Source organism: Enoplosus armatus, chromosome 23 (assembly GCF_043641665.1).
Source record: "Enoplosus armatus isolate fEnoArm2 chromosome 23, fEnoArm2.hap1, whole genome shotgun sequence".
Classification (NCBI taxonomy): Eukaryota; Metazoa; Chordata; class Actinopteri; order Centrarchiformes; family Enoplosidae; genus Enoplosus; species Enoplosus armatus.
Window position 1 is genome coordinate 7,326,739 of NC_092202.1, and position 27,567 is coordinate 7,354,305.

The window sequence follows — 27,567 nt, forward strand, 5'->3', positions numbered from 1 at the left end:
ACTTAAAGGGCTAGAAATTTGAAAGCCTTACCTCAAGGATGTCATTCATGTGAATTCTGCTTTTCTTTTTTTTGTGTGTGACAGAACTTGATCATGCTGAAACGCTTCAAACGCTTCCCTTGTTAATTTATCTCATGATGTATATACTGTATTAATCTGCTTTTTGTCATTGAGGCTATCACTTCATTCATTATAACGTCATTTTTAAAATCCTGACCTGTGTCATACTCCTTGAATCATGTGCTTTTGTTTCTGTTACAAAGTCATCCATTTATCCTCCTTTCTGTGTGCTCAGATTGAAATGCTGTGAACTGGAGCTTGTAGATCAAAGCTGGTAGTGCAGCAGACGTGTGTCCGCTGATGAATTCACACTGAGAAGAAGGAGGCCATTTTGTACCGATTTAAACAGGTTGTTGAAGTAGAAATGGCAGTTAGTTACATTCATACACATGGGTGGATTTTCTCCTAATACAGGCTGTAGTAACAGAATTGATTATTAAAATTTAACAAGTCCATCGGTGTCTTTGTCACTTTTTATACAATCATTGCATGTTCAAAACTTACAGGGCCACTTCAGTTTACTAGTCACAGACGATATTCATCTGTGGCGTCCTAAAGGCTGGAAAAAATAACCCTGATCACTATGACATCAGGGTTTTCTTCCTGCTCGGGCTGTGAAGTCTGAAGGACATGGGCAGGCAGGCAGGAAGTGTTTGACAAAATATGCATCTGTGTTGCATTATGGGAAATGTAGGATCCAGTGTTTTTGAGGCCCGACCCATACTTGAGACTAAAAGTCAGGTCAAGTCAATGTATCTCCAAACTTTGTGGAAGTGCAATACTTAATCACATGAATACCAATTTAAGACACAAAAATTAGAGAAATCAATAACAAACACGTTTAAATCACAAGCTTTTACACACTGTGAACATCCTTTCCAATCTCAAAACATACAACCAAAACACCTGTATATTTGAATTATCCAGTCACAGCAAAGCGTGTTAACACGAGGTGAACGTCTTCCAGAAGAAGTTACGGCAGCCTGCCTTGCGCTCTCTTTGGGAGAGGGGAAGATGTCGCCGCATCACCTCCTCCCTGACTCCCACCTCCTCCTCCTTCGGCTCGGGGAGCATCTCGTCTCCTTCCGCCGCCATCAGTTCAGACACAAACTTCAGCAAGAGCAAGTGAGCAAGCTCCTAAAGGAGGACAGCAAAGGAAAGGAATGGCAACTAAAAAAAGAAAATTTAAAGTTGTTCCCCATGAAAGAAGTCAGCTGTTAAACACCATATCTCAACTCCTGATAGGAACTTGCCTAATTTCAAACTTTTACATCTTTGTGATGATAATACATGAGTCACTCACCTTGTCGTTTGAAAGGTCTGCTCTCAGTGTTTCTGTCAGCATGTCCCTGCGTAGATCACCGCTGACCTGCACCAGCAGCACAGACGAAAACAAAGCCACAAGAAGCAGCTGCACCGGAGAGCGAAGCATCTCCACCTCAAACTGCAAACACAAGAGTTCCCTGATTGTCTTCTCAACACTGATGATGTGCGATGCTGCAAAAAGTCCAGAATACAACAAACCAATCAGAAAGTGGGATTACGGAAGAGCTGAGTGTTATCACTGTTTGAGTGGGACGTGTTGAGCTGATAAATAGGCCTCTTCATCTTCAGATCCTCCTCATCCTCAAGCCAACAAAGGGATGTGATTGGTGGAGAGGGTGAGGGAATGAGGAGGTGTGTGGTGGAGGTGTCACTGGACAGGATAAGGTCATCATCACCACCACGACATGGACAAAACCGCTCCTGTAACAAGTCTAACAAAACCTCCAGGATCTGACTTTTGGGTTGATTAGCACTCATAACTTTAAATATGAAGTATTAGATGCAAAACGCAGTAAAGTCAGAGTTAATGGGAACACGTGACTTTACTTCTGTCAATCACGATTCACTGCACCAGCCTCGGAGGTGTCCTGAACTCAACACGAGGCCTTCATGCTGTGCAGCGTTGTTGATGACACAATGTGACTCAAATGTTAATGAGGCAGCCTGGACTTTGCTCACTACTCCACCACCCTTTATGCCGTCACTTTGAGTCAGTGGGAAATAAACATGGAGAACATCTAAATGTCAGACTGCAAACAAAAGACGTGATGTGGGTGTTTTGTTTGGGCGTAAATGACGACATAATTGCAGTGCTTGGTCAAGAAGTTTTTTTTCATCTGAAATCTGGCAATAATTTATTTATAGTTTGACCACCTCAAAACATGATGCTGCATGCAAGTTGATGAACTGGCCGCACTGGTTGGGGCTGAAGACTACAAGTTTGAAAATGAAAATAATCTGGAGGTGTGGAAGAAGTGTAGCCCTCTTCTCATCTCTGCTTGAGGCTAGTAGCTCAAGGCCACATTTGTAGCTAGTAGCACAGCACACCTGAATCTCTGACATAACTGTCGCTGGTCGGGTTGCATTGTGGGTAATGTAGGCGCCAGGTTTTGACAATGAAAAAGATGATATCTGTTGTTCTGTTGCCTCAATTTTGGCACTTTTCCCCCAATATTATAGGAGCGCAATACTAAATCTGTGGAGTACGCTTTTAACAGGATAGGAAACCAGATGTTTTTTCAGGTGTCCCTCCTATTCAGCAGTCTTGTTTATTTGTCATTCCCACATTAATCTGCGCCTCATTCTCAATTTGAGAACCACTGACCTTTCTTCCACCACAGGACTCTCACTGATACATCTGATTACTCGGTCTTTAATCATGACAGGACTTGACTTTAAGTAACATTTTCCGAGTGGTGAGGATGTCGTGACCGCAGCCGTCCAGCTGTGCTGCTGTGGACGAAGGAGAGGGGTCCAACAGTGTGATAATCACACAAATCACACCTCCACTGCCTCCACACCTGCTGCTACACGATATAAAGTAGTGTCAGCACTTTGTCAGGGTTAATTAAACATCTTCACCTACAGTTAATCAAGCAGCAATTCCTCCTGCTGATTTGCTCATAACTCTATAGGATTCATTAATTTCAGTATTTCTATATTTTAAGCCAATGACTCAAACATTTCTTTTCCCACCTGAACAGAGTAATTAAGGCACACGTTTCTCTGCCAAGTCATATTTACTGACACTACACTTTGTTTTAAAAGACAATTTGATAGAATTTGGCAACCCCTAATTAAGTACCCTATTGTAAAGGGTTACCAAAATTAAAATTAATTTTACACCTTTTGGCAGAATAACTGTTAAACTGAGCAACAACTGAGTCAATGTTATCTGTATGTGAAGAAAGCTGCTCAGTAAAAATCTATTAGGAAAAAAGGTCCTCATGGACTGCTGATGAGGGTTATTAGTATCTCATAGTGAATCAGAGGACACCCTGAGGACTGCAGTAGTATAAAGAGGCACACACAGTATGACTGGATGAATGATGTGGAAGTGATGAATGCATTGATCTGTTGGTAGAGAAGCAAACACAGTCAACACTGGAGTTTTCTTTCATGTGCACTGTTGACCTCAAAAGAGAAAAAGGAAACACTGATGTAGTCCAACACTTAAAAGGTGCCATATATTTAGCATGCCCCTGCTCAAAGCCTTTTAATTCAATTCACTTTTAAGATATTTTCAGATTTATTAGCTATATATATTTTGTACATTAAAAATAGAGAAATGGTTGGGCTGTTAAGGAGCAACAATTTAACAACAAAATTCAGAAGTATTCAGAGATTTTAATTAAGAAAAGCAGCAAATGTAGAAAAATATGCTGAAAGTACCAAAAGTACTCATTATGAATGGCCCATTTCAGAATCATGTATATTATATTACTGATTCATAATTAGTGATTACAATTATTGATGCATTAATGTGTTAATCACTTAAATGTTGCAGCTGGTAAAGATGGAGCTAATATTAATTACTTTATATACTGCTGAGTAGCTTAATCTATAATAATACATCATATTTTATTTGTTGGTAATATTTTGTATTAATAATATGAACTTGCAAAGTAATTTGTAGTTAAAGTTATCAAATAAATATGTAGTGCAGTACAAAGTACTATATTTCCCTCCAAAATGTAGAAGTAGAAGTAGAAAGTAGCATAAAATGAAAATACTCAAGTAAAGTACAAGTACATCAAATTGTACTTGAGTAAATGTATTCAGTTATTTTCCAGCTGTACTGTGTGTATTAAGTGGTGTTCACAGTGCTCGCTCTGTCCACTGGGTGTCACTGTAAGATCGCATTTTTTATTCAGACCCTCAAACGCAACACGACTCATGAGATATCTGTGTGTGAGTTGTTGCTAATTTACTTATAAACTATCTATTCGTGCTATTTAGCAGCTACCTGTGTTTCCAAAGAGGAAGGCCAAGAAAACTGAGCTCTGTGCTAATTAGCTTCTCCATTAACAGGTGACTCAGACAAAATGGCGACTTTTCCGAAGGGAAACACGACTGACAGCTTTCAAGTCGAGATACATCAACTGAGTCCACATTTGCTCTTGAAAAAATGAAGATATTTGTTCATATTTTGTGCGGGTGAGTGTCAAAGTGAAAGGTAAAAGCGCGGTTTCAATGTAGCCTCGTGCAAAGACTGATGCTGTGTGTTTGTTTTAGTGTGGCGTTGCTCCTCGGGTTACGTTTCTGTGTTACCAGTCCAGAGCCGACAGGTAAGGTCGTGACAATGAGTGAATACCCTAAAGCAACAACACCTGTTTCATAACATAACCCAGGAATGAATGAGGACCGGCGTGTCCTTCAGGGGACTCCTGAGGGCCCCAGACAAGGAGAGGATATTACTTCAGTAAAGCTAATAAAATGTTTTTCTTTCAATATAATACATCAGCTCTCCATGAGTTTTATATTTCAGGACTATTAAATATCTTCTCACAGGGGAAATATTTCTTGTCACTGTTAAAGAGTTCCTGTCTGACATTATAGATATGGAGCTCAATAATACAGTGTGGAATGAGATACAGCAAATGCTATTAATATTACAGTATCTAATAAGAAAAGTTCCTCGCTAAATGTTATTTTTTACCATATCTATGTATAGGGTGTGGTGATATGGCTGAAATTAATACAATATTACTAAGAATATTTTTAGAATATCAAATATAGCAGGACAATATGGCAAATCAATGTTCAAAACAACACATTGTGTCCCACTGCTATGCATTAACATCAAACCAGTGTATACACAGATGTAAAACAACAAAATATTAATTAATTTAGTTAGGTTTGTATTAGAATTTGCAAATCATTTTCATACAATCATGATAGGATTCCACCAAAAGTCTATATACAATAATATAAAATGTTCGCCCAGCCCTGCTGCACCTATTTCCCAGTGTAATTACAGTACATTTGTTATGAATTGAGGCTATTCTTGATGTTTCAGGAACGTTTCAGACCAAATGCCTTGAGCGTCACTTTTGGCTTTCTGTAAAGTCCAGCTTCCTCGGCCCGATGAGCCGTTTTGACTTTGAAGGTCTGTTTTTTTATCCTCCTTGAGAAAATGTGTACCAGAGAAGTTCTTTACAGATGGAAATAGTATCCAAGACGTACTTGTTGATGACCTTTTGCTGTAAACCACCAGACCAGTATGGATTCCACCTCCTGTCTGATCGGGAGGCCACACTCTGTGGTTACACTGTCCTACTCAGTGATGTCGGAGACCTGGTGTTTCGTGCCTCCTTCCTGGCCTGTCATGTCCACAGCAAGGTCAATTATTTTTCTACATCTTCTGTGCTTTAATGTGTTGCATGACTGTATTATCAACAACACACTTCTGTATGTCTCACCTGCAGAGCGGCACAGACTATCACCTGCGTCTTTGGTTTGTGAAGCTGCAGGCGGATGGGAAGATGGCGGCGTATCCCTTCCAGCTCCACTGCTCATTCTGGGGGCAGTGGAGCGCCAGAGAGATCGTCTGTGAGGAAAACTACATGGAGGCGAGTTACTTACCTGCATGGTTATGTCATCACATCCACACTCATTCTCCGACTCTTGTTTGGTTCATTTTTCCAGTTTTTTTTTTTTGTAGAGTCCGCTGGATTATATTTGCTCTCAAACTGAATAGGAAATGTAATGAAAGGATGGATGTGTTAACATTAATTGCGGCGTGTATCTGAATGATGATAAGGAAACTGGAAACACCATTTTTTTGTCTTGAATTTGAAGGTTAACTTTTCCAAACAAGTGCTAGTGCTGAGAGAAGATCTGGGCAGTTTGTGAAGCTTTTCTTTTCCTCTCTAGGTGTCCATCCAGCAGCCTGTCCTGCCTGTTACATCCAGAAATGAGAAGAAGGTAAGTAAAGTGCAAATACCCAGAGATTATTTAATTTGAATGACTTTGCATTTGTTGTCGTAATTCATGTCAAATATGCTGATTAGACACCCATTTGTCACTGAGCAGGGAGCTGATGAGGCAGACATGGCTGTGATGTTCCACAGAGAGGACCACAGAGAGGAAGCCAGGGTCTTGTCCCTGATGGAGGCTGCTGCTCTGGGCTACCACATCTCACTGCGTGGCTCACACCTCACCCTCCGTTGTCCCTACTCCTCCCCTCTCTCATACGTTGTCAAGGTACTCAGAGACGATATTGTTAACTGGGGATTAGACCTGCGTCATTCAATAATTTAGAGGATGCTGTGTGTGGGTGTTTCTGTTTTTCCCAGGAGAGCGGAGTGGATTTAGAGATTGTCAGAGTAACCATCCTGTACCGACTCCAGAGCAACTTCCTGGCTGTTGACACCACTGCTGCCTGTGCTCTGAGTTAGTGCTGTTTATCTGTATTACATTATTTGAAAACTGTGAAACACCAGAGTCAAATGTCTCCTTCCTCTCCCCTTTCTCACCCCCAGATGAGGCTACAGCAGATGGGTCGGACCTGCTGTGGACTGTCCCTTATGTTCCGTCTCCGTTGGTCCACGGTCAGTTCAGGGACAGAGGAATGAGGACCGGAGTGGACGGCTGGGCTCTGAGTGAGTCTGAAAATAAAGAGAGGGGGTTCAAGATCGGACTACAGGAGGGTAGAGTGGAGGTCAGGATTCCTTTAGGAGTACATGGTGGACACATTAAGGTATACAGATAAGATGGTTCCCAGCCTGTTTTATTTTAATGTTTTGTCTGTATTATTCTTTTTTATGCACTTTGGACTCAAACAGGAACAGTATTTCTTTCTGCATACTTGTTTATTGATGAATGACATGAAGTATATTTGCTGCTACCAGGCTACCTGTTGATAATACAATGTTAAATATAGAAGCAGGAAATAGAAACCAATTGTACAACTGCAAAAATAACTGTTTGCGGATTTTTCTACATCACCTCTCAGTACATCTGCGGTGGTTCTTCCAGAGTGGTGTTGTGAGGGGACAGTACAGCCAGTCCATGTCAGTAGATCTGTTCTTCGCGAGGCAGTGGGAGGACGAGCGCTGGCCTCTCACACAGCATCGCTCCTTCAGGCTCCTTAAGATGCCCTTCATCCCACAAATCCCACTCTTCACCAACAGTAAGGCTTTCTTAGGCCATGTTAACTTATTAATTTTTGCATGTTTAATTGATGAAAAGAACTTTATGCTGCACTTTTCTCTCCTATTATTGGATCATAATAGATTAATATATCGTGCATCATGTTACAAGATTTTAATGACAGCAAAATGTCATTAAAATACAAACAAATGTTGTTGATTTGACAGTTTTGAAGAGTTTTGTCTGATGTAAAGCATAGTAGTGGAACACTTTTCATTGCAGAAAATGTCATTATTTCAAATATGATTTTGGTATGTCATGACATGTATCAATGTCAGACAAATGCTCTTTTTGAAGGGTACATTTTATTTTGGATCCATCCATCATTTCACATCATTTTCACAGAATACTCAAAAGTTGAATATACTGCCATCACCGATCTCTCTCTCTCTCCACAGACACAGTCCCATCTGAGGGATTGTTATCCGTCACTTTAGGCCTCTTTGCGCCTGATGTTTCCCTCCAGAAGGTGACAATCGATGGTGGTGGCGACCTCTTAATGTGGACCCAGAGCCACCAAACAGAGAGTGACACAGACCTCGGTGTGTCCAGACTCTCCCACTCTGACGGGAGCCACTCCTACCGGCTTCGTCTCCTGTTGTCACACCCAAAAATAATCCCAGAGGTGAGATTGACTGAGCAGTTTTATTATGTGTGGAGGTTCAGAAATATCTGAAACTCCCTGCTGTCTGATCCCAGCATATAGGTGGAGGCTATGAGACGTACAGTCTGTATTTCACCTTTACTCTTAACGTCTCACCCAGTGGAGAGGTGTTTTACCATCGAGCCACTATAGAGCATCGTGTTGAATACACAGGTCAGTATTTTGAGTTTATCACCACTGATTCAGACCATTTTGTGCAGTTTAAGTAAATATACTGATGGTTTGCATGCTTTATGTCCAAAACTAGAACATGTATTTATATTACTACTGATATTTTCTAATGCAAACATGTAGCAATTTACAATTTGTAACAATTTGTTGTGTACTTTTATTTAGAGGTTTCTGTGTTAGAGTTGCAGCATCTGGGCTGAGCATCTACTGTATGTGTCAAGGTCTAATTGGACAACTGAAAAAGGTTCAGCCTCCTTATAGGTTGTAAAACACCTCAATGAGTGCTGAAACACATTGTTTAGATAAGGAGACTCCTGAAAGATAAGGAAATGCATCTAATAACAAACGGCATGCTTTAGAAAATGGTAATATAATGCTGTTTGTGGATAATAGTATGAATGGTGGAGCTACAAAGGGACCAACAGTAAGATATTACTGTGTGACACAGAATCATCCTATACATTAATAGATATTAAAAATCAATGCTTAAAAAAAATCAATCTTAAAACCTAAATATCGGCCTGATGACTTTCTATCTACCGCGGTGCAGCTCCAAGTTCCCCCAAGCTGGAGGGGAAGTGCACCGAGAGCAGCCTCCTGGTGCTGCTGCACCACGGGGCCCAGGCCGAGCTGCAGTGGGAGCTCTTCCTCGGAGCCCGCAAGCTGGACTGGGACCTGGTGGAGATGGGCGGGTTCGTGGTGGAGGCGGAGGAGGACTACTTGACTGTGGAGATCCCCTCCTACAGCCTGGGAATGAACTATGGGGTGATCAGTCATAGTTTTTCACCTGATGAGACTTAACATTTTTGTTCAGGGATTTTTCAGTGTCACAGAAAGACCGTTTTTAACTTAATTTGGCTTTCCATTTACTCAGCTAATGCCTAATCTCCTTCTCTGAATCTCATACAAGATTACCATCTGTGAGTGCAATTCAGTAAATTAACTCTCAAAGTATATCAAGGATTAGAAACACGTCATGGATAGTTTGATAAAACAACACCATCCGTGCTCATAAAAAAAGATCCACCGTGTTTGTGCTTGTTTACAGAGTAATTTCATACTGCCACTCGCTGGCATGATGATGCTCATTAGCTCCCTTCTGCCAACTTCTTTTCCCACGCAGGAGCTGACATTGCAGGGTCTTGTCTCCGGAGTGGAAGTGTCTGTTGTGGATGCAGAGTCTCTGAAAGTGGAGGACAGTCTTGCCCATAAATGCACCTTTCCTGTTAGAGAACTACTAGGTTACACACAACAATCTCAAAGCATAAAAAGTTACATGTTTTTGTCTTAGTTTATAATAACATTGACACTCGCAGTGTTTCTGTGACAGTTTGTTTGCCAGAAGGGAAGATGGTGGCAGTAGTCGACACCACCCACACCATCCCGCCCACTCAGCCCAACCGAACCACGCTATTGGACCCCAGCTGTGTTCCCATGGAGACGGACAGCGCCAGAGCCCTGTTCAGCTTCAGCCTGGACTCCTGTGGGACAACTGTAACTGTGAGATACTACTTATTTGACATTCACATAGAAAATATTCGTTCTGGCCTCCTTTCTGATCTCCTCATTTTTCCTCAGACTGAGGGAAATTTCCTTGTTTATGAAAACCAGATCAGTTACCTTCAAGATTTTCTGCCTTCGAATGATCCTCTCATACACAGAGATTCTCCATACAGGTGAGAAACACACATACTGAGCTCAATCTGTCTTTAAACCAGATGATAGTGTTGATTTAAGTCTTGTCTGTTACAGGCTGACAGTTCAGTGTCGCTACCCAGCAAACGATAGTAGTACTCTTGCTATCCAACACCCTCTGAACTCGTCTCTGGACCTTTCAGCGATCAAGCCAGTCAAACGCACACGCAGGGAAGCGGCAAACACAGGTGTGTGTGTGTGTGTGTGTGTGTGTGTGTGTGTGTGTGTGTGTGTGTGTGTGTGTGTGTGTGTGTAAAACCGTGACTTCAGTTAATATTTAAAAAGTTGATCTGTGACTGATATTTCATATTAATTATGTAAATGTGTGATTTGTTGTTTGCCGCTCTAATCAGGTCAAAGAAAATGGAGGGTGAATTAGGAGGGACGGCAAAACCATCTAGGTAGTGTTGCTGTGAAACTTTATTTAAATCATTGTTAACAGTTTGCTAAATGTTCTCCACAAATACCTCAATCAACTTAGCATTGAAACTGAACTGGAGGGACTCATATTATCGAGATAAATTATGCCAAAGATAACATATAACATTTAACCTCTTGTCTCTTCTTTTCTTTAGTTTCAGTGTGGATCACATGGACGCTCGTCTCCATGCTGCCGCTAATGATGCTCTGCACGTGGGCTTCTGCACTGTAAATTAAATAAAAGAACCCCATTTTATTTGACATGTTTTGTTGTCACTTATTTTATGTATCTTCTCTTTCGTGTTTATCCTGACAAGATATGAGAAATTGAATGAAAAGGGTGTGTTTCATTTTGTAAACATGTAATTCATTCTGTGGCAGTTATTCATTCAACACTGGCATTGTCTGGTGTCCTAGTTCAAGGGCCCTGGTATTATAAACATGCTGCTTCACCCAATCGAAAGGAGTCCTCGTTAATGCCATCTGCTGCACATGCTGTGAAAAGGGTCCACTCATTGAAGACAGATTGCTAATGAGTGACACATGTGGCTGTAACACCTGAGTACCTTATTGGTCAGCGAAGAAATGGACTTATAAAAGCTGGTGTAGCAGACCCCATCACATGGTGCCGGTCTGGCCTGGATTTACCAAGCAAGTGGTTCACTTTAGCTTGTGTTGGTTAGTGAGTGTAGTTTGCTAGCAGCTAGGCTAGCTTTAGACACTACCAACACATCAGTGGCTATGGCTTTTGGGTTTTGCCTTGGGTAAGGAGCTGTGAGGGACATTTACTGAACTGTTGGCTGCCATTGATGCAGTTGTCTTGTGATTTTTTTTTTTAATATATATATATATATGCCTTTTGTCTTGCAGTGTGACCTTGCTCCTGTCTGTGTGGTCAACTGCAAAATGTGATCGCATTCCCAATGGTAAGGTTTTAAATGTTTGCTTATAGGCCTACAGTAATTGTGGTTTTGACACCTTATTTGTTCATACAGGAGTTCTTCATATGGAGTGTCGTGATCGCTTCTTCATGATAGCTGTTGATCTCTCCTTCACTGGGAATGAACCTCGCTTTGACGCCGTTGGCAAGTGCTGCACAGCTTCATCACAAACTGGCACCCTTGAAATCAAGCATCTAATCAATAAAGTCAGGCCTGAAAACGAAGCTCATTTAAAGGGTGCAAGGACATGTTGAGTCTAATAACTGTGATTGTATTCCAGATGGGACAGGCGTGTACCCCATCACTAATTGGTATGCAACAGAGTGTGGCTACAGTGTCAGTGTTCTCCCTCTACTGGGCCATGTGGTGCTCCGAGCCTCTTACTTCAGCTGTCACACTGATGACAAAGTGTGTACAAATAACTTTTTTTTTTACTTGACCACACAAAATAAATGATTGTACAGGTTTGGCATCTGCATAATTTTCTAATGGGCCTTTCAGGATGACGAAGTGTTCACATTTAACTTCAACCTGATTGCGACACATGAAGGAAAGGAGGTCACCTATGCCTTAAACAAGACCTGTTCTCCCTCTCTACCCTGGTCCCCCAGAGAGATTACCTGTGAAGCCAACTACATGGAAGTAAGCTTGGGAACATATTATAATACTAATTTGGGGAATTGTTTCAAATGTGTTCTCATCCTGACTTCTCTATAGGTGTCCGTGAGGAGTGAAGTCACCTGTCCATATGAGACAATGAAAGACGACTGGAATGCTGCTATAAAACCTGTATGTTTCAACTTGAGTATTGTTCAACCTTGACGTAGATGACACTTAACCTGTGAAGCTGGAATAACAGAATAAGTGACTGTCTCAAATTTCTTTCCCTTCTAGGCTTATTCCTCAGCTGCTTCAGACTGGCAGGTGACGTTGCACAAAGATGGAGAGCAGTTGACGCCCATTAACCTTTCTGAAGCTCGCAGGCAGGGTTATGTGTTCCACCTGACAGATGGAAGGCTGGTATTTCGTACACCGTATGGACAACCTGACTCATTCAGCACTGAGGTAAACTTGTGGAATGGCAGTAAAGGTTATAGTACGTGCAATACCTATCCTGGTGTAAAGGCTTAGTCCCAAGCAGGTTTTGATTTTGAGTCTCTCTCCAGGTGAATGGTGTTCCAGTAGAGGTGGTCCATGCGACTCTGTTCTCCAGACAGAGCTGGGTGGTCCTCATGGTTGACCTGGTGGCTGCTTGCTCCATGCGTCAGTATTGCAATCTTTTATGCTGTGACTTGGTTTTTGTTTTTTCCCCTTGACAAACAGTAAAGCTGTAATACTGGTGTAATATCAACAGATGAAGGATCATATGACGACAGTGGCTACATGATGTGGGAGACTCCTGAGGTGCTGCACCCGCTGGTGTCTGGTCTACACATGATGCAGGTCAACATTGGTGTCAGTGGCGAACTTGTGGAGCAGCCAGTTGCAGAGGAGAGAGGCTACATTGTGGAGAAGCACAACACCACAGTCCAGATCAGCATCCCCTATAATGCTGAAGGAGGATACAGGAAGGTCAGAAGGCACTTTCGCGACACGGACATGAATTATGTGCAATAGATTTGATCCCCAGTTTGACTGCAATGACTACATTTACAAACCTGACTGTATTCCTTGACAAATTACTATCTTTCACAGAGCTTTGTGTCTGGCGACCTCTACGAGTTCTACGTCTTTGATCTCTACTTGGAGCAAATCTCAGTGGATGAAGATCACATTGACACCCGACTTCGCTTTCACAGGACACTGGCCACTCCCCTGCTGCCGCGCCCTGTTTTCACTGAAAACAGTAAGTCTACTGACAAGCTTTGTCAAGTGGATGCAACCGTGATCTGAATGGCTTTTCATTTCAGGAACGGTTCTTGAGGAGCGCACATTCGCGGTCTACCTCGGAGATGTTCCTGAAGATGTCGCGTTGGCTGCTGTTCACTTGAATGGACAAGAATTTACAGTGCCGTTTACAAATGCAAGCAGCCACACCATCACTGAAGTTGTTCATCCCAACAACACTCACGGCTTCACTCTGAAGGTGCCTTTTGACGACCCTGTTGTCATACAGCAGGTAAAAGGTCTTTGAGTTATTTGTTCAGTGGCATCTTCAGATGTCAAGCTGTTTTTTTTTTTTTTTTTTATATATATATATATATATATATATATATATGTATATATATATATGTATATATATATATGTATATATATATATGTATATATATATATATGTATATATATATATGTATATATATATATATGTATATATATATAAGTATATACATCCTGCTTGGCTCAGCCACAATTTCTATTTGTTGTTTTTAGTTCTGTAAAGAAGATGCAGCAATGCAGCTCAGGCTGGACATCAACTACACTCTGGTGGTTCTGCCTGAAAACGAGCCGTATTGCCACCTGGCGTCAGTCATGGCATTAACGGATGTCTGTAAGTCACTAACCTTATTTGTAGACGTGGTCAATCCTATTTCTGCATGAAGCACAATTACCCCATTATCTTGTATTTGACAGCTCCTCCAGCCTTTGACGCCGTCTGTTCAGAGTCTGGGATCAGCTTCAAACTGGACCACAGGCCTTCTGACTACCTGTGGGAGATCTGTATCGGCTCAGACCCGCTGACATCAGAGCTGGCCGCCCAGCACGGCTACATCATGAGCAATGATAGCCAGAGTCTGCTGCTGGATGTGCCGCTCTTCACTCATGGCTTCGAGTACAAGGTGAGATGAGAAATGACTTATCGGAAGCATCGACTCCTGTGTTGAAGATGGAGATCAATGACTGAGCTGCATGTGTGTTACAGGACATTACTTTGAAGGGCTTCTTTGGCACTTTTGAGATCCTTGTGCAGGATCGTGAAACATCGGAGGTCCAGAGTTCAACTGTCAAGACTTGTCCGTTCTCTACTACTGAACTCATTAGTAAGAACATCCTGTGTTTTACTGTAAGTGGGGGGGGGGGGTCTTTCACATAGTTGACGCATGCTGAAGCTCATCTCTCTGCAGTGTGTTCGACTGATGGGAGGATGACTGCGGTGGCCGACTTGTCTCTGGCAATCCAGAGTGGAGGAGTTCCTGCTAGAACAAACCTCAACGACAAATACTGTGGACCCAAAGAGGCAGACGGCACCAGGGCTCTCTTCTCTTTTCCCCTCAACAGCTGTGGATCCATAGTCAAAGTACCGCTGCTTACTAATGGAACTGTTATATTTTGTGTAATGAGTGTGTAACTCTATCAAATGACATCTACATAATTTGCTTTTTCCCCTTCAGCTCAACAAAGATAATGTGACCTATGAAAACGAAATTTTCTTCAGCCGCAAGTTCAGCTCTGTGAAAAATCCAGCAGACTTCAGCAATGATATCGAAAGGTGTGTGTGTGTATATTCAACTCCAAGTACTTTGGCTATTTACCCCTCCCTCAACTACCTGGGAATGCAAACGTATGCCTCTTGTCTTGCAGGGTGACGATCCAGTGTACATATCCTCTGGCTGGACTGTACCGCCTCTTCTCGGTGTACAGGTTTGAGTCTGACACGGCCGGTGTCGGCCGCATCGTGCATTTTGCGCGCTCCACTGAAGGTAGGTGGTTCACTGGTTCAACCACATCACTGAACACGTCGCATGTTTGATCATCTGTTTGGGCTTGTTCTCTAGGTCTACAGAGTCCCACCATCAAGCCCTCGATTATGCTTCAAACACCACTGCCTGCTACCAGACGCTCCCCGAGACCAGTCTCAATGAGACCTGGTTACCACCCCCCTGCTCAGTATATCAAAGTATCCAGCTTTCTAAGCAATATCTCAAAGAAAGGTTGGTTGCATATTTGAAATTTGGTGAAATGTAAGTTGTTTTTTTTTGGTTTAATATTAATTTCTATTTACAGGAACTAGAGGATCATCGCAAGCTAAAGTGACACCATATTTTGGCTTGTAATTGTGTGTATTTTAAATAAAGCTCAAATTTGTCTTAAATACTCTTGACTTGTCATTGAGACTCAAACAAACACACCTGAGTAATTGGACAAATGTGTGTGACTAGGTTGACTCGCTCATTGAACCAAAGCTCAGTGCAGGTTCATATTTGTATATTTACATGAGTCTGTTTTAACCAACATGAGGTGGTGCAGCCTTCATACAGTGATCCTTGAGCTGCTAGGTTGATTCCAGCTTGAGGGCTGACATTTCTCCCTAGTTACTGAAATGTAATGAAACTATTGAATGTGACTTGAGGGCAACTCAACACATCAAAGTGTTGTCTTGAGCACTATGCTGTCAAGTTGCATTGTGTATAATGTAAGCAACAGGTTTTGACAAAGTATGGAATAACTGGTTCTTTAGCATGTATTGATATTAAGTGCAATGTTTATTAAAGTGAGAAATCTAATGTTCTGCAAGTGAGTCTAATTACTACATGAGCCCTGAATATCTTTGATGCACAAGTTGAGTCACTGAGTTGTTTGCTGTGTAAGGTAGTGTGTAGCCCAAGGCCTATTTCAGGAAGCAATGCACATTAATCAGGTTGTGAAAGGCAGACAGCATGTAACCCTTGAAGTTGGTAGGTGTGATGTGAAGAATTTGTACAAATATCCTTCTGAAGGCTGTTCTTTTCCAGGTGACCAATGACATTATCCTTGTGTAGTGACCATTACTGCTTACATTTGTCTCCAGTCTCAGATTAGCAGGACTTAATGGTGCCAAATTGATGGTCATCAACAGATGGAAGGCTGGTATTCTTATCGATCAAGCTTTCAGTTCACCAACCTCTTTACCTTATGTAAAGAGTCTTTGTACCTTCATTTAAAAAAAAAAAAAAAAAAAAGCCTTATAGGGAGCCAATTTCACATTGCTACTGATGCAACTCAAGTAACTGTGGGACTGCCTGATAGTACCCCACAGCAATGAGGGCCAAAATGGTCACTGCCATAGGTGCTGTCAATGCCACTCAAGGAATGAGAGATCATACACTATTGTCACTTTAAGTGCTCATAGCATTGTACACCAGACAAAGGTTAGTTTGTAAAATGCACCCAGATTAGAAACTTAATTCCCTTTATACCTTGGCTGGGTCCTCCCATCTGGTTTTCCCTCCTATATTTCAGCCTTGGTTCTCAAAACAAAATGGCTCATCTGGCAACATCCCTGTGAGAAGTCTTATTTAGTCTTAATACATGGAAAGTTGTCAAGGTCACATTGTACAAGTTTCAGAATTATTGAGAAAAATAAGTCAGAGCTGCCAACCTGAAAGAATGCACTTGTTGAGTGTTACATCAGCAATTCTGGTAGTAGCTATCCACTGGTCAGTTATATTGAACACATCAATTCAACCTAAACTCCCATCCCAAATAGAAATACTTGTGAATGTTTGAATTTATGCAGATATTCAGTGCTTAAGTATTGACTACATTTTCAAAGTTCCAATAGTCTAACCTTGTACATTATTGTAGCTCAAGTCTAGCCATTGCGCCTTCACCAGGAAAATTGGTCAGTCTATCAGTTTGAGTCGTCTCCATATTGTTTACCGTCCCAACAGACCTAGTGGCATGATGTTATTTACAACCACAGTAGAGCTGCATCACCCACAAAATTAAGTACAACACTCCCATCCCATTTTCTTCAGTCATATCAGCTCTGCAAGTAGGTTTAAGTGTTGGTTCAAGGCTGCAATATTCTTTTTTTTAAGATACCATTTTATTGATTTACAGTTAAAAGACAATGGTCAAAGTTCAGAATATGAAGAGATTTTCTTTGGTTTGTGAAGGTCCTCTAGCTCCTGTGAAGAGAAAGATTTATGAGCAGACTCTTACTGTCAAATTTGAGCAGGTTTTAATTAAGTACTTACCTTTCTTAGGAAGATTCTTTAGAAAGCTGGATACTTTGATATACTGAGCAGGGGGGTGGTAACCAGGTCTCATTGAGACTGGTCTCGGGGAGCGTCTGGTAGCAGGCAGTGGTGTTTGAAGCATAATCGAGGGCTTGATGGTGGGACTCTGTAGACCTAGAGAACAAGCCCAAACAGATGATCAAACATGCGACGTGTTCAGTGATGTGGTTGAACCAGTGAACCACCTACCTTCAGTGGAGCGCGCAGAATGCACGATGCGGCCGACACCGGCCGTGTCAGACTCAAACCTGTACACCGAGAAGAGGCGGTACAGTCCAGCCAGAGGATATGTACACTGGATCGTCACCCTGCAAGACAAGAGGCATACGTTTGCATTCCCAGGTAGTTGAGGGAGGGGTAAATAGCCAAAGTACTTGGAGTTGAATATACACACACCCACCTTTCGATATCATTGCTGAAGTCTGCTGGATTTTTCACAGAGCTGAACTTGCGGCTGAAGAAAATTTCGTTTTCATAGGTCACATTATCTTTGTTGAGCTGGAGGGGAAAAAGCAAATTATGTAGATGTCATTTGATAGAGTTACACACTCATTACACAAAATATAACAGTTCCATTAGTAAGCAGCGGTACTTTGACTATGGATCCACAGCTGTTGAGGGGAAAAGAGAAGAGAGCCCTGGTGCCGTCTGCCTCTTTGGGTCCACAGTATTTGTTTATGAGGTTTGTTCTAGCAGGAACTCCTCCACCCTGGATTGCCAGAGACAAGTCGGCCACCGCAGTCATCCTCCCATCAGTCGAACACACTGCACAGAGATGAGCTTCAGCACGCGTCAACTATGTGAAAGACCCCCCCCTTACAGTAAAACACAGGATGTTCTTACTAATGAGTTCAGTAGTAGAGAACGGACAAGTCTTGACAGTTGAACTCTGGACCTCCGATGTTTCACGATTCTGCACAAGGATCTCAAAAGTGCCAAAGAAGCCCTTCAAAGTAATGTCCTGTAACACACATGCAGCTCAGTCATTGATCTCCATCTTCAACACAGGAGTCGATGCTTCCGATAAGTCATTTCTCATCTCACCTTGTACTCGAAGCCATGAGTGAAGAGCGGCACATCCAGCAGCAGACTCTGGCTATCATTGCTCATGATGTAGCCGTGCTGGGCTGCCAGCTCTGATGTCAGCGGGTCTGAGCCGATACAGAGCTCCCACAGGTAGTCAGAAGGCCTGTGGTCCAGTTTGAAGCTGATCCCAGACTCTGAACAGACGGCGTCAAAGGCTGGAGGAGCTGTCAAATACAAGATAATGGGGTAATTGTGCTTCATGCAGAAGTAGGATTGACCAAGTCTACAAATAAGGTTAGTGACTTACAGACATCCGTTAATGCCATGACTGACGCCAGGTGGCAATACGGCTCGTTTTCAGGCAGAACCACCAGAGTGTAGTTGATGTCCAGCCTGAGCTGCATTGCTGCATCTTCTTTACAGAACTAAAAAAACAAATACGAATTGTGGCTGAGCCAAGCAGGATGAAGTTTCCGTGTATAAAAACAGCTTGACATCTGAAGATGCCACTGAAATAATTCAAAGACCTTTTACCTGCTGTATGACAACAGGGTCGTCAAAAGGCACCTTCAGAGTGAAGCCGTGAGTGTTGTTGGGATGAACAACTTCAGTGATGGTGTGGCTGCTTGCATTTGTAAACGGCACTGTAAATTCTTGTCCATTCAAGTGAACAGCAGCCAACGCGACGTCTTCAGGAACATCTCCGAGGTAGACCGCGAATGTGCGCTCCTCAAGAACCGTTCCTGAAATGAAAAGCCATTCAGATCACGGTTGCATCCACTTGACAAAGCTTGTCAGTAGACTTACTGTTTTCAGTGAAAACAGGGCGCGGCAGCAGGGGAGTGGCCAGTGTCCTGTGAAAGCGAAGTCGGGTGTCAATGTGATCTTCATCCACTGAGATTTGCTCCAAGTAGAGATCAAAGACGTAGAACTCGTAGAGGTCGCCAGACACAAAGCTCTGTGAAAGATGGTAATTTGTCAAGGAATACAGTCAGGTTTGTAAATGTAGTCATTGCAGTCAAACTGGGGATCAAATCTATTGCACATAATTCATGTCCGTGTCGCGAAAGTGCCTTCTGACCTTCCTGTATCCTCCTTCAGCATTATAGGGGATGCTGATCTGGACTGTGGTGTTGTGCTTCTCCACAATGTAGCCTCTCTCCTCTGCAACTGGCTGCTCCACAAGTTCGCCACTGACACCAATGTTGACCTGCATCATGTGTAGACCAGACACCAGCGGGTGCAGCACCTCAGGAGTCTCCCACATCATGTAGCCACTGTAGTCATATGATCCTTCATCTGTTGATATTACACCAGTATTACAGCTTTACTGTTTGTCAAGGGGAAAAAACAAAAAACAAAAACCAAGTCACAGCATAAAAGACTGCAATACTGACGCATGGAGCAAGCAGCCACCAGGTCGACCATGAGGACCACCCAGCTCTGTCTGGAGAACAGAGTCGCATGGACCACCTCTACTGGAACACCATTCACCTGGAGAGAGACTCAAAATCAAAACCTGCTTGGGACTAAGCCTTTACACCAGGATAGGTATTGCACGTACTATAACCTTTACTGCCATTCCACAAGTTTACCTCAGTGCTGAATGAGTCAGGTTGTCCATACGGTGTACGAAATACCAGCCTTCCATCTGTCAAGTCAAATGCATAACCCTGCTTATGAACTTCAGTAAGGTTCATGGGCACCAGCTCCTGCTCCACCCTCTGGAACATCACCTGCCAATCTGAAATGGCAGAGGCATAGGCCTGGAAAGAATTTAAAGCACAGTTAAAAAAAAAAAACAAAAAAAAACAGCTGTATACTGTATGCGCTTATTGCATGCTATGGTATTCCAGCCACAGGTGACAAATTCCACACATTTCCCAGAAGGCCATGTCAAAACATACAGTTTGGACAACAGCATCCCAGTCGTCTTTCTTTGTTCCAGTTGGACAGGCCACGTCACTCCTTACAGACACCTGCAATAGGAATCAGGATTAGCAAGCTTCTGAAATAGTCTTGTGTAAAATGTTATGATGAAATTGAGCTTACCTCCATGTAATTGGCTTCACAGGTAACCTCTCTGGGGGACCAGGGGAGTGCAGGAGAACAGGTCTTGTTCAAGGCATAGGTGACCTCCTTTCCTTCATGTGTGGCAATCAAGTTGAAATTGAATGTGAACACTTCATCATCCTGAAAGATCCAATAAAAAGGGATGTTAAAAAAACAAAAACCAGGCTGTCAGAATTGCATCTCAGGAGCAATTTAGAGTCCTATTTCTGAAGGCCAGAGCTAATTTGCATGATAGTATGTGTGGATTAAAAGAAAAAAAAACTGTTCGTATGCCATTTGTATGTACTTTGTTGTCAGCATGACAGCTGAAGTAAGAGGCTCTGAGCTCCAAATGGTCAGGTCGAGGGAGAACACTGACTCTGTAGCCACACTTAGCTGCATACTGCTTAGTGATGGGGTACACGCCTGTTTCATCTGAAAGACAATCACATAAGTTTCATGTGCTCCAACACTGTTCTTGCAGTCTTTACAGGATTAATTGGTCAAATGTACTAAGATATAGTTACAGTTCAAACATGACATGTCGGTCTTAAACAGTTTCCTTAACAGACCACACCCAGTGATTCTTCTTCCCCCCCCATATGACAGTTTCTGACCCCTGTTGTAGTTAGCAATGAAGCTGTGCATGACTTACCAACAGCCTCAAAACGAGGTTCAGGCCCAGTGAAGGAGAGATCAACAGCTATCATGAAGTAACGATCACGACACTCCATATGAAGAACTCCTGTATAAAATAAACAAGTTTGGATCTTGATCTATGTCCTAATGACTACAGGCATCTGTTTAGACAGTTTAAACTCTTACCATTGGGAACCTGATTACATTCTCCAGTTGCCAACACAGACAGAAGCAAGGTCACACTGTAAGACAAAGGCATATATAAATTATAAACATACAGGTGTACATAGACTAATATCAACTAATAGCTTGTAAATGTCCCTCACAGCACCTTACCCAAGGCAAAACCAAAAAGCCATAGCCACTGATGTGTTGGTAGTGTCTAAAGCTAGCCTAGCTGCTAGCAAACTACACTCGCTAACCAACACAAGCTAAAGTGAACCACTTGCTTGGTATATCCTGGCCAAAATGGCATCATGTGATGGGGTCTGCTACACCAGCTTTTATAAGTCCATTTCTTCACGACCAATCAGGTACTCAGGTGTTACAGCCACATGTGTCACTCATTAGCAATCAAAGCCGCCTGTGAACCAATCCAAACCACATGGGTCAAGAAATTAACCATAAAAGCTGGTGCAGCAGACGGCTCCATGTGGTGCCAGTTTTGCCAGGATATACCAAGCGAGTGGCGCACTTTAATTTGTGTTGGTTAGCAAGTGTAGTTTGCTAGCAGCTAGGCTAGGCTAGCTTTAGACACTGCCAACACATCAGTGGCTATGGGTTTTGGGTTTTGCCTTGGGTAAGTTGTTTTAGTGGTAACTTACAGGCTACTAAGTTTTATTTGTGCTTACATTTTTGCATGCAAGAGACACATGCCTTTGTCTTACAGTGTGGCCTTACTCCTCTCTGTGTGGTCAACTGAAAAATGTGCTGGTGTTCCCAATGGTAATTAAAATATTGGTGCGTTGACCTACAATAATTAAAAGGATCCATGTTTTGACCTGAACTTGTTTGTGCATACAGGAGTTCTTCACATGGAGTGTCATGATCGTTACCTCATGATAGCTGTTAATCTCTCCTTCACTGGGGAGGATCTTCGCTTTGAGGCTGTTGGTAAGTCCTTCATTATGTTTTGTAAATGCTTTTGGGCGTTTACTGTCTAAAACAAGGCTAGTTATTGAGGAATCAAGTATTCTAGGAATTCTATCTATATTCTACATAATTCCACTGAGTGTGTCTATGCAACCTTCAATCACGCATCTAATCAATGAAATCACCCATTGTAGAAACTCTACACTCCTTATCATTTGTCACTTGTGAACTATTTTCTACTCAATTCAGTTGTTTCAGCTCTGACTGTACCTTCCAAGAACAGGTTTGGACTACATATTGAATTGCTTCACTAATGTTGCATTTCTTTTCCAGATGAGACAGGCGTGTACCCCATCACTGAGCAGTATGCAGCAAAGTGTGGCTACAGTGTCAGTGTTCTCCCTCTACTGGGCCATGTGGCGCTCCGAGCCTCTTACTTCAGCTGTCATGCAGACAACAAAGTATGTACAAGTGATATATTGTACATGTGTGATTGGCTGTGGCTTCCTTTTTGGAACAAAACTCTACATTGCTCAGGAGTTGCAATTCTGACACCCTGTTTTTTTTTTTTGGTTTTTTTTACTACAACTTTTCTGGGATCTTTCAGGATGACAAAGTGTTCAAATTCAACTTAAACTTGATTGCGATGCATGAAGGAAAGGAGGTCACCTATGCCTTCAACAACACCTGTTCTCCCTCTCTACCCTGGTCTCCCAGAGAAGTTACCTGTGAAGCCAACTACATGGAAGTAAGTTTGGGTACATCTTAACATATGAAACTACTCCATAAGAAAAATAATCAAATTGTTTTTCTTTCCAGGTGTCAGTGAGGAGTGAAGTTACCTGTCCATCTGGGACAATGAAAGATGACTGGAATGCCCTCAAATCTGTAAATTTTTTTTAAATCACTGAATTAATTTCTCACTTTGTGCAGTCCACAAAGTGTCACTTTTTTAAGGACTTTAAATCTATTTCCAGGCACATGGCTCCACCACTTCAGATTGGCAGGTGGCATTTCAGATAGCGGAGGAGCAGTTGCCTTCCATGAACCTCTCTGAAGCTCGTAAGCGGGGTTATGTGTTTCACTTGACGGATGGAAGGCTTGTATTTCGTACGCCATATGGACAACCTGACTCGCTCAGCACTGAGGTAAACCACTGATAGGGAATTTTCTGTTTAGTAAAGCATTTGGTCTAAAGCAGGTTTTGATTTTGAGTGTCTCTCCAGGTGAATGGTGTTCCAGTAGAGGTGGTCCATGCGACTCTGTTCTCCAGACAGAGCTGGGTGGTCCTCATGGTCGACCTGGTGGCTACTTGCTCCATGCGTCAGTACTACAATCTGTAATCTACTGTAGTTAACATTTTACTCATCAATTAACAGTTGAAGTTGCAATATTGTCTTTTCAACAGATGAAGGATCATATGATGACAGTGGCTACATGATGTGGGAGACTCCAGAGGAGCTGTACCCCAGTCTTGATGGCACAAAGTTAAACTTTGGACTCAATGGTGAACTTGTGGAGCAGCCGGTTGCGGAGGAGAGGGGCTACATTGTGGAGAAGCACAACACCACAGTCCAGATCTGCATTCCCTATAATGCAGATGGCGGTTACAGGAAGGTCGGAAGACTCAAACCTAGAAGATGTCTTTCAGAGTAGATTTACACTAGCTTCACAAATTGGGACAATAAAACCAGATTATCTGTCACTTTAAAATAAGTATGATGCACTATATTTCTATTGTATATTAAGAACAATAAATTAACATAAATCTAACTAGCAGCATATCTGACTTGTTGGGTATGTTATACCTGTAAGTGTTCCTTCACAAACTGCATGTTCTGTTTCAGAGCTTCGTGGCTGGCGATCTGTACGAGTTTTATGTCTTTCATCTGTACTTGGAACAAATCCTGGTGGATGAGGATCATGTGGAGACCAGGCTCAGATTTCACAGGACGCTGGCCACTCCCATGCTGCCATACCATGTTTTTACTGAAAACCATACCGTTCTTGAGGAGCGCACATTCGCGGTCTACCTCGGAGATGTCCCTGACGACGTCGCGTTGGCTGCTGTTCACTTGAATGGACAAGAATTTACAGTGCCGTTTACAAATACAAGCAGCCACACCATCACTGAAGTTGTTCATCCCAACAACACTCACGGCTACACTCTGAAGGTGCCTTTTGATGACCCAGTCATTGTACAGCAGGTAAAAGGTATTTTTTGAAGTGGGCTGACTTGAGTCTTACTGCATTTTGCTCCTTGTGTCTGTCTGAGCTCAGTCATTGTGTCTTGTCTCCTAGTTCTCTAAAGAAGATGCAGTTCTTCAGTATAGGCTGAACATCAACTACACGTTGACTGTTCTGCCTGGAAACGAGTCTTATTACCACCTGTCCTCTATTGAGGCTTTGTTAACAGATGTCTGTAAGTAATTACACTTAGAAAATTGTAATTACTGTTTCTCTTGGTAGTGAGCACAATTACCCCATTATCTTGTATTTGACAGCTCCTCCAGCCTTTGACGCCATCTGTTCCGAGTCTGGGATCAGCTTCAAACTGGATCACCGGCCTTTTGACTACATGTGGGAGATCTGTATCGGCTCAGACCCGCTGACATCAGAGCTGGCAGCCCAGCACGGCTACATCATGAGCAATGATAGCCAGGGTCTGCTGCTGGATGTGCCGCTCTTCACTCATGGCTTCAAGTACAAGGTGAGATGAGAAATGACTTATCGGAAGCATCGACTCCTGTGTTGAAGATGGAGATCAATGACTGAGCTGCATGTGTGTGTTACAGGACATTACTTTGAAGGGCTTCTTTGGCACTTTTGAGATCCTTGTGCAGGATCGTGAAACATCGGAGGTCCAGAGTTCAACTGTCAAGACTTGTCTGTTCTCTACTACTGAACTCATTAGTAAGAATATCCTGTGTTTTACTGTAAGTGGGGGTGGGGGGGGGGGGGGTCTTTCACATAGTTGTCGCGTGCTGAAGCTCATCTCTGTGCAGTGTGTTCGACGGATGGGAGGATGACTGTGGTGGCCGACTTGTCTCTGGTCATCCCAAGTGGAGGAGTTCCTGCTAGAACAAACCTCATAAACAAATACTGTGGACCCAAAGAGGCAGACGGCACCAGGGCTCTCTTCTCTTTTCCATTCAACAGCTGTGGATCCATAGTCAAGGTACTATTGCTTACTAAGGTAAAACTGTCCTCGACACTGGTAACATAAGACTTGAATCATTAGTTACTAATCTGAATGTCATATTTGTCACCTTTTTTTTTGCCTTCAGCTTGGCAAGGAAAATGTGACTTATCAAAATGAGATTGTCTACAGCAAGAAGTACCTCAATATGAACAACGTAGTTTCTGATGCTACTGACGGGTATGTATCTATTATGTGCCCCCACCTCAGCTACCAATCTTCTGGTGCTATACAGCATTAAAGTGGTCCTTGTCTTACAGGGTGACTGTACAGTGCACATATCCTTTGGCTGGTCTCCATCGCCTATTCTCAGCGCACAGGTTTGAGTCTGACACAGTTGGCATCGGCAGCATCATCCACACTACGCAGCCCACAGCAGGTACAGTAGTTTTTTCACCTGGTGCTGGACCATGACTAGGTCTCAATCATATTGGATTTTGAGCATTTCTGCTTTTTATTTTTTTGCACTGTAGGTCTGCAGAGTCCCACCATCAAGCCCACTGCAGCACTTAAAACTACACCTGCTACCAAAAGACCAATTAGGCTCCCGGTCTCATTCTTGCCTGCTGTTCACCCACCTGCTCATTACATCAAAGTTTTTAGTTTTCAGAATCTTCTCAGTGGCATGAGAAAAGGTGAGAACTTAAACATTTTAAATGCATATCTAATTAAGTTCTCATTTGTTAACCTTTCTTTGTTTTGACATCTCTTCACAGGAGCACAAGAATCCTTGCAAGTTAAAGTAGATGCTGCCCAAATCTGAAGGCAGTATCATTTTTAAATGGAAAATTTGGAATTTAATAAAACTGTTCTCTTAAAAATGCTGTATTTTGTGTATTGTTTAGACTTGTCCAACACTCACTATACAGACAACTGGTAATTTAAAACCACACGCAGGAAGTTGTTAAATGTGAGAGGACAGAAAGGGCAGTTAGATTTGGGTGAAAGCAACTTGACATTAAGATTTGTACATATTAAAGATAAGTAAGGCTAGACCTGTTACTGGACCAGTATGTCAAGTCAAAGGCAAGACTTGAAACACTGCAGTAAATGCGTTTTTTTTTTTTTTTTTGTTTTTTTTTACTCTACTACTTTATCTGGCAGCTATTGTTAATTACCCTGCAGATTAAAACTAGGACTTGGCCACTGCTTTATTTAATTAAATTTTAAGGTTGGCCTCATGCCATCACAATTACAATCCATTATTTGATAAAGTAATCGGCAGATTAATCCATAATCATTAGTTGCAGTCAGACACAAAATGGTTCAAAATGAGCTTAACCACCTGCAACAGTCTAATCCTGATTTCCACTAATGCATGAGTAGTAGTAATCGAACAGGCACAGGGGCTATTTTTCTGCATTGAGTACTTTTAAAACTAAGCGCATACTTTTACTTTAACATTTTCAATGCAGGACTTTACAGAAGTAAAATATCTGAATGCATGACATGAGGAAGCAGTTTGCACAGAGTAGAAAGTTGCTTTGTATATGCAAAAGAAATCGAAAATCTTTATTAGTTTCATAAATGCTTACCAGTCAATGAACGGGGTCTCTTAAGCCAACCAGCAGGGGGCGCTGAGTAACTGCTAGCGCTGACATGTCAATGTCTGACTTTTACTTTGTCTTGGCACCATCATGTGAGCGAGCGAACGCTAGATGCCACATTTGACGCTCTTCGAGCTACAGAATTGAACAAAAGTCAGCAATGAGCTCCAGTGAAGGACGCTGTGTCGTGAGTTTTCTATCACTTCCGTTCTCGAGCCCAAAAATGTACTTGTGTTCAAATGTACAAAAGTTGTAAACAAAGCAGAGCCTGCGCCTCCATGTCCCCCATGTTTCTCCCCACACAGAGGTCCAGGCAGCCAACCCTGCCTCCCCCCTCCAACAGGACCCTGCACCACCCCTCCCTCCTGCCTCTGTACCTGGCTGCACACCGTCACGCGGACAGCAACAACCCTACAGGTGAGCCTGTTTCACCCGCACACGTTTCAAAGCTGCACCAGCTGTGCGGCCTCACTGACGACTCAGCGTCTCCTCTCCAGTCCACCCCATCATCCCAGCTGAGGTCTTCTACACTGATCCCACCATGAGCTGTGGGAGGCGGATCCCCAACATAGTGAGTCAGTTGAGGGTGAGTTTGCGTTATATTAAAAAATGGTTGCCATGGATACCCTTATACAGCCATTCA

At 42.5% G+C, this 27,567-nt stretch overlaps 4 protein-coding genes across 4 annotated transcripts; 2 read left to right on the forward strand and 2 right to left on the reverse strand.

Moving 5' to 3' along the window:
• Nucleotides 1-1,002: 1,002 nt before the first annotated feature.
• On the reverse strand, nt 1,003-1,492 carry sst5 (somatostatin 5). The gene is made up of 2 exons (XM_070930026.1): nt 1,364-1,492; nt 1,003-1,197 (listed from the first exon to the last, which is right to left on the reverse strand). Exons 1-2 carry the CDS (start codon nt 1,490-1,492, stop codon nt 1,003-1,005), a joined length of 324 nt encoding a protein of 107 aa, XP_070786127.1.
• A 10,003-nt stretch (nt 1,493-11,495) lies between these two features.
• Nucleotides 11,496-16,111, forward strand: LOC139306271 (uncharacterized). The gene is made up of 16 exons (XM_070930217.1): nt 11,496-11,574; nt 11,711-11,838; nt 11,932-12,072; nt 12,148-12,219; nt 12,325-12,495; nt 12,597-12,693; nt 12,785-13,002; nt 13,126-13,276; nt 13,341-13,549; nt 13,801-13,918; nt 14,002-14,207; nt 14,291-14,408; nt 14,493-14,665; nt 14,760-14,857; nt 14,950-15,068; nt 16,101-16,111. The coding sequence occupies exons 1-16, from the start codon at nt 11,496-11,498 to the stop codon at nt 16,109-16,111; spliced, it is 2,109 nt and encodes a 702-aa protein (XP_070786318.1).
• A 1,140-nt stretch (nt 16,112-17,251) lies between these two features.
• On the reverse strand, nt 17,252-21,181 carry LOC139306273 (uncharacterized). Its single transcript, XM_070930219.1, has 17 exons — nt 21,103-21,181; nt 20,827-20,882; nt 20,448-20,588; nt 20,303-20,374; nt 19,991-20,161; nt 19,793-19,889; nt 19,477-19,694; nt 19,203-19,353; nt 18,930-19,138; nt 18,703-18,820; nt 18,414-18,619; nt 18,213-18,330; nt 17,962-18,134; nt 17,770-17,867; nt 17,559-17,677; nt 17,391-17,475; nt 17,252-17,258 (listed from the first exon to the last, which is right to left on the reverse strand). The coding sequence occupies exons 1-17, from the start codon at nt 21,179-21,181 to the stop codon at nt 17,252-17,254; spliced, it is 2,118 nt and encodes a 705-aa protein (XP_070786320.1).
• A 1,643-nt stretch (nt 21,182-22,824) lies between these two features.
• Nucleotides 22,825-27,345, forward strand: LOC139306274 (uncharacterized). Its single transcript, XM_070930220.1, has 14 exons — nt 22,825-22,926; nt 22,998-23,066; nt 23,156-23,326; nt 23,405-23,501; nt 23,587-23,795; nt 24,026-24,385; nt 24,480-24,600; nt 24,683-24,888; nt 24,974-25,091; nt 25,184-25,356; nt 25,466-25,557; nt 25,638-25,756; nt 25,851-26,012; nt 27,230-27,345. The coding sequence occupies exons 1-14, from the start codon at nt 22,825-22,827 to the stop codon at nt 27,343-27,345; spliced, it is 2,115 nt and encodes a 704-aa protein (XP_070786321.1).
• The last annotated feature ends 222 nt before the right edge of the window (nt 27,346-27,567 follow it).

Coding starts and splice junctions, on each gene's coding strand:
- sst5 (XM_070930026.1), bottom strand. CDS start 1,492: ATGCTTCGCTCTCCGGTGCAGCTGCTTCTTGTGGCTTTGTTTTCGTCT. Junction 1,198..1,363: donor CAGACCTTTCAAACGACAAG/GTGAGTGACTCA, acceptor GTCCTCCTTTAG/GAGCTTGCTCACTTGCTCTT.
- LOC139306271 (XM_070930217.1), top strand. CDS start 11,496: ATGGAGTGTCGTGATCGCTTCTTCATGATAGCTGTTGATCTCTCCTTC. Junction 12,073..12,147: donor GTGAAGCCAACTACATGGAA/GTAAGCTTGGGA, acceptor ACTTCTCTATAG/GTGTCCGTGAGGAGTGAAGT. Junction 13,277..13,340: donor CCCTGTTTTCACTGAAAACA/GTAAGTCTACTG, acceptor TTTTCATTTCAG/GAACGGTTCTTGAGGAGCGC.
- LOC139306273 (XM_070930219.1), bottom strand. CDS start 21,181: ATGGAGTGTCGTGATCGTTACTTCATGATAGCTGTTGATCTCTCCTTC. Junction 18,821..18,929: donor ACCCTGTTGTCATACAGCAG/GTAAAAGGTCTT, acceptor TTGTTTTTTTAG/TTCTGTAAAGAAGATGCAGC. Junction 18,620..18,702: donor CATGGCATTAACGGATGTCT/GTAAGTCACTAA, acceptor TGTATTTGACAG/CTCCTCCAGCCTTTGACGCC.
- LOC139306274 (XM_070930220.1), top strand. CDS start 22,825: ATGCATGAAGGAAAGGAGGTCACCTATGCCTTCAACAACACCTGTTCT. Junction 23,067..23,155: donor ACTGGAATGCCCTCAAATCT/GTAAATTTTTTT, acceptor ATCTATTTCCAG/GCACATGGCTCCACCACTTC. Junction 24,386..24,479: donor ACCCAGTCATTGTACAGCAG/GTAAAAGGTATT, acceptor CTTGTCTCCTAG/TTCTCTAAAGAAGATGCAGT.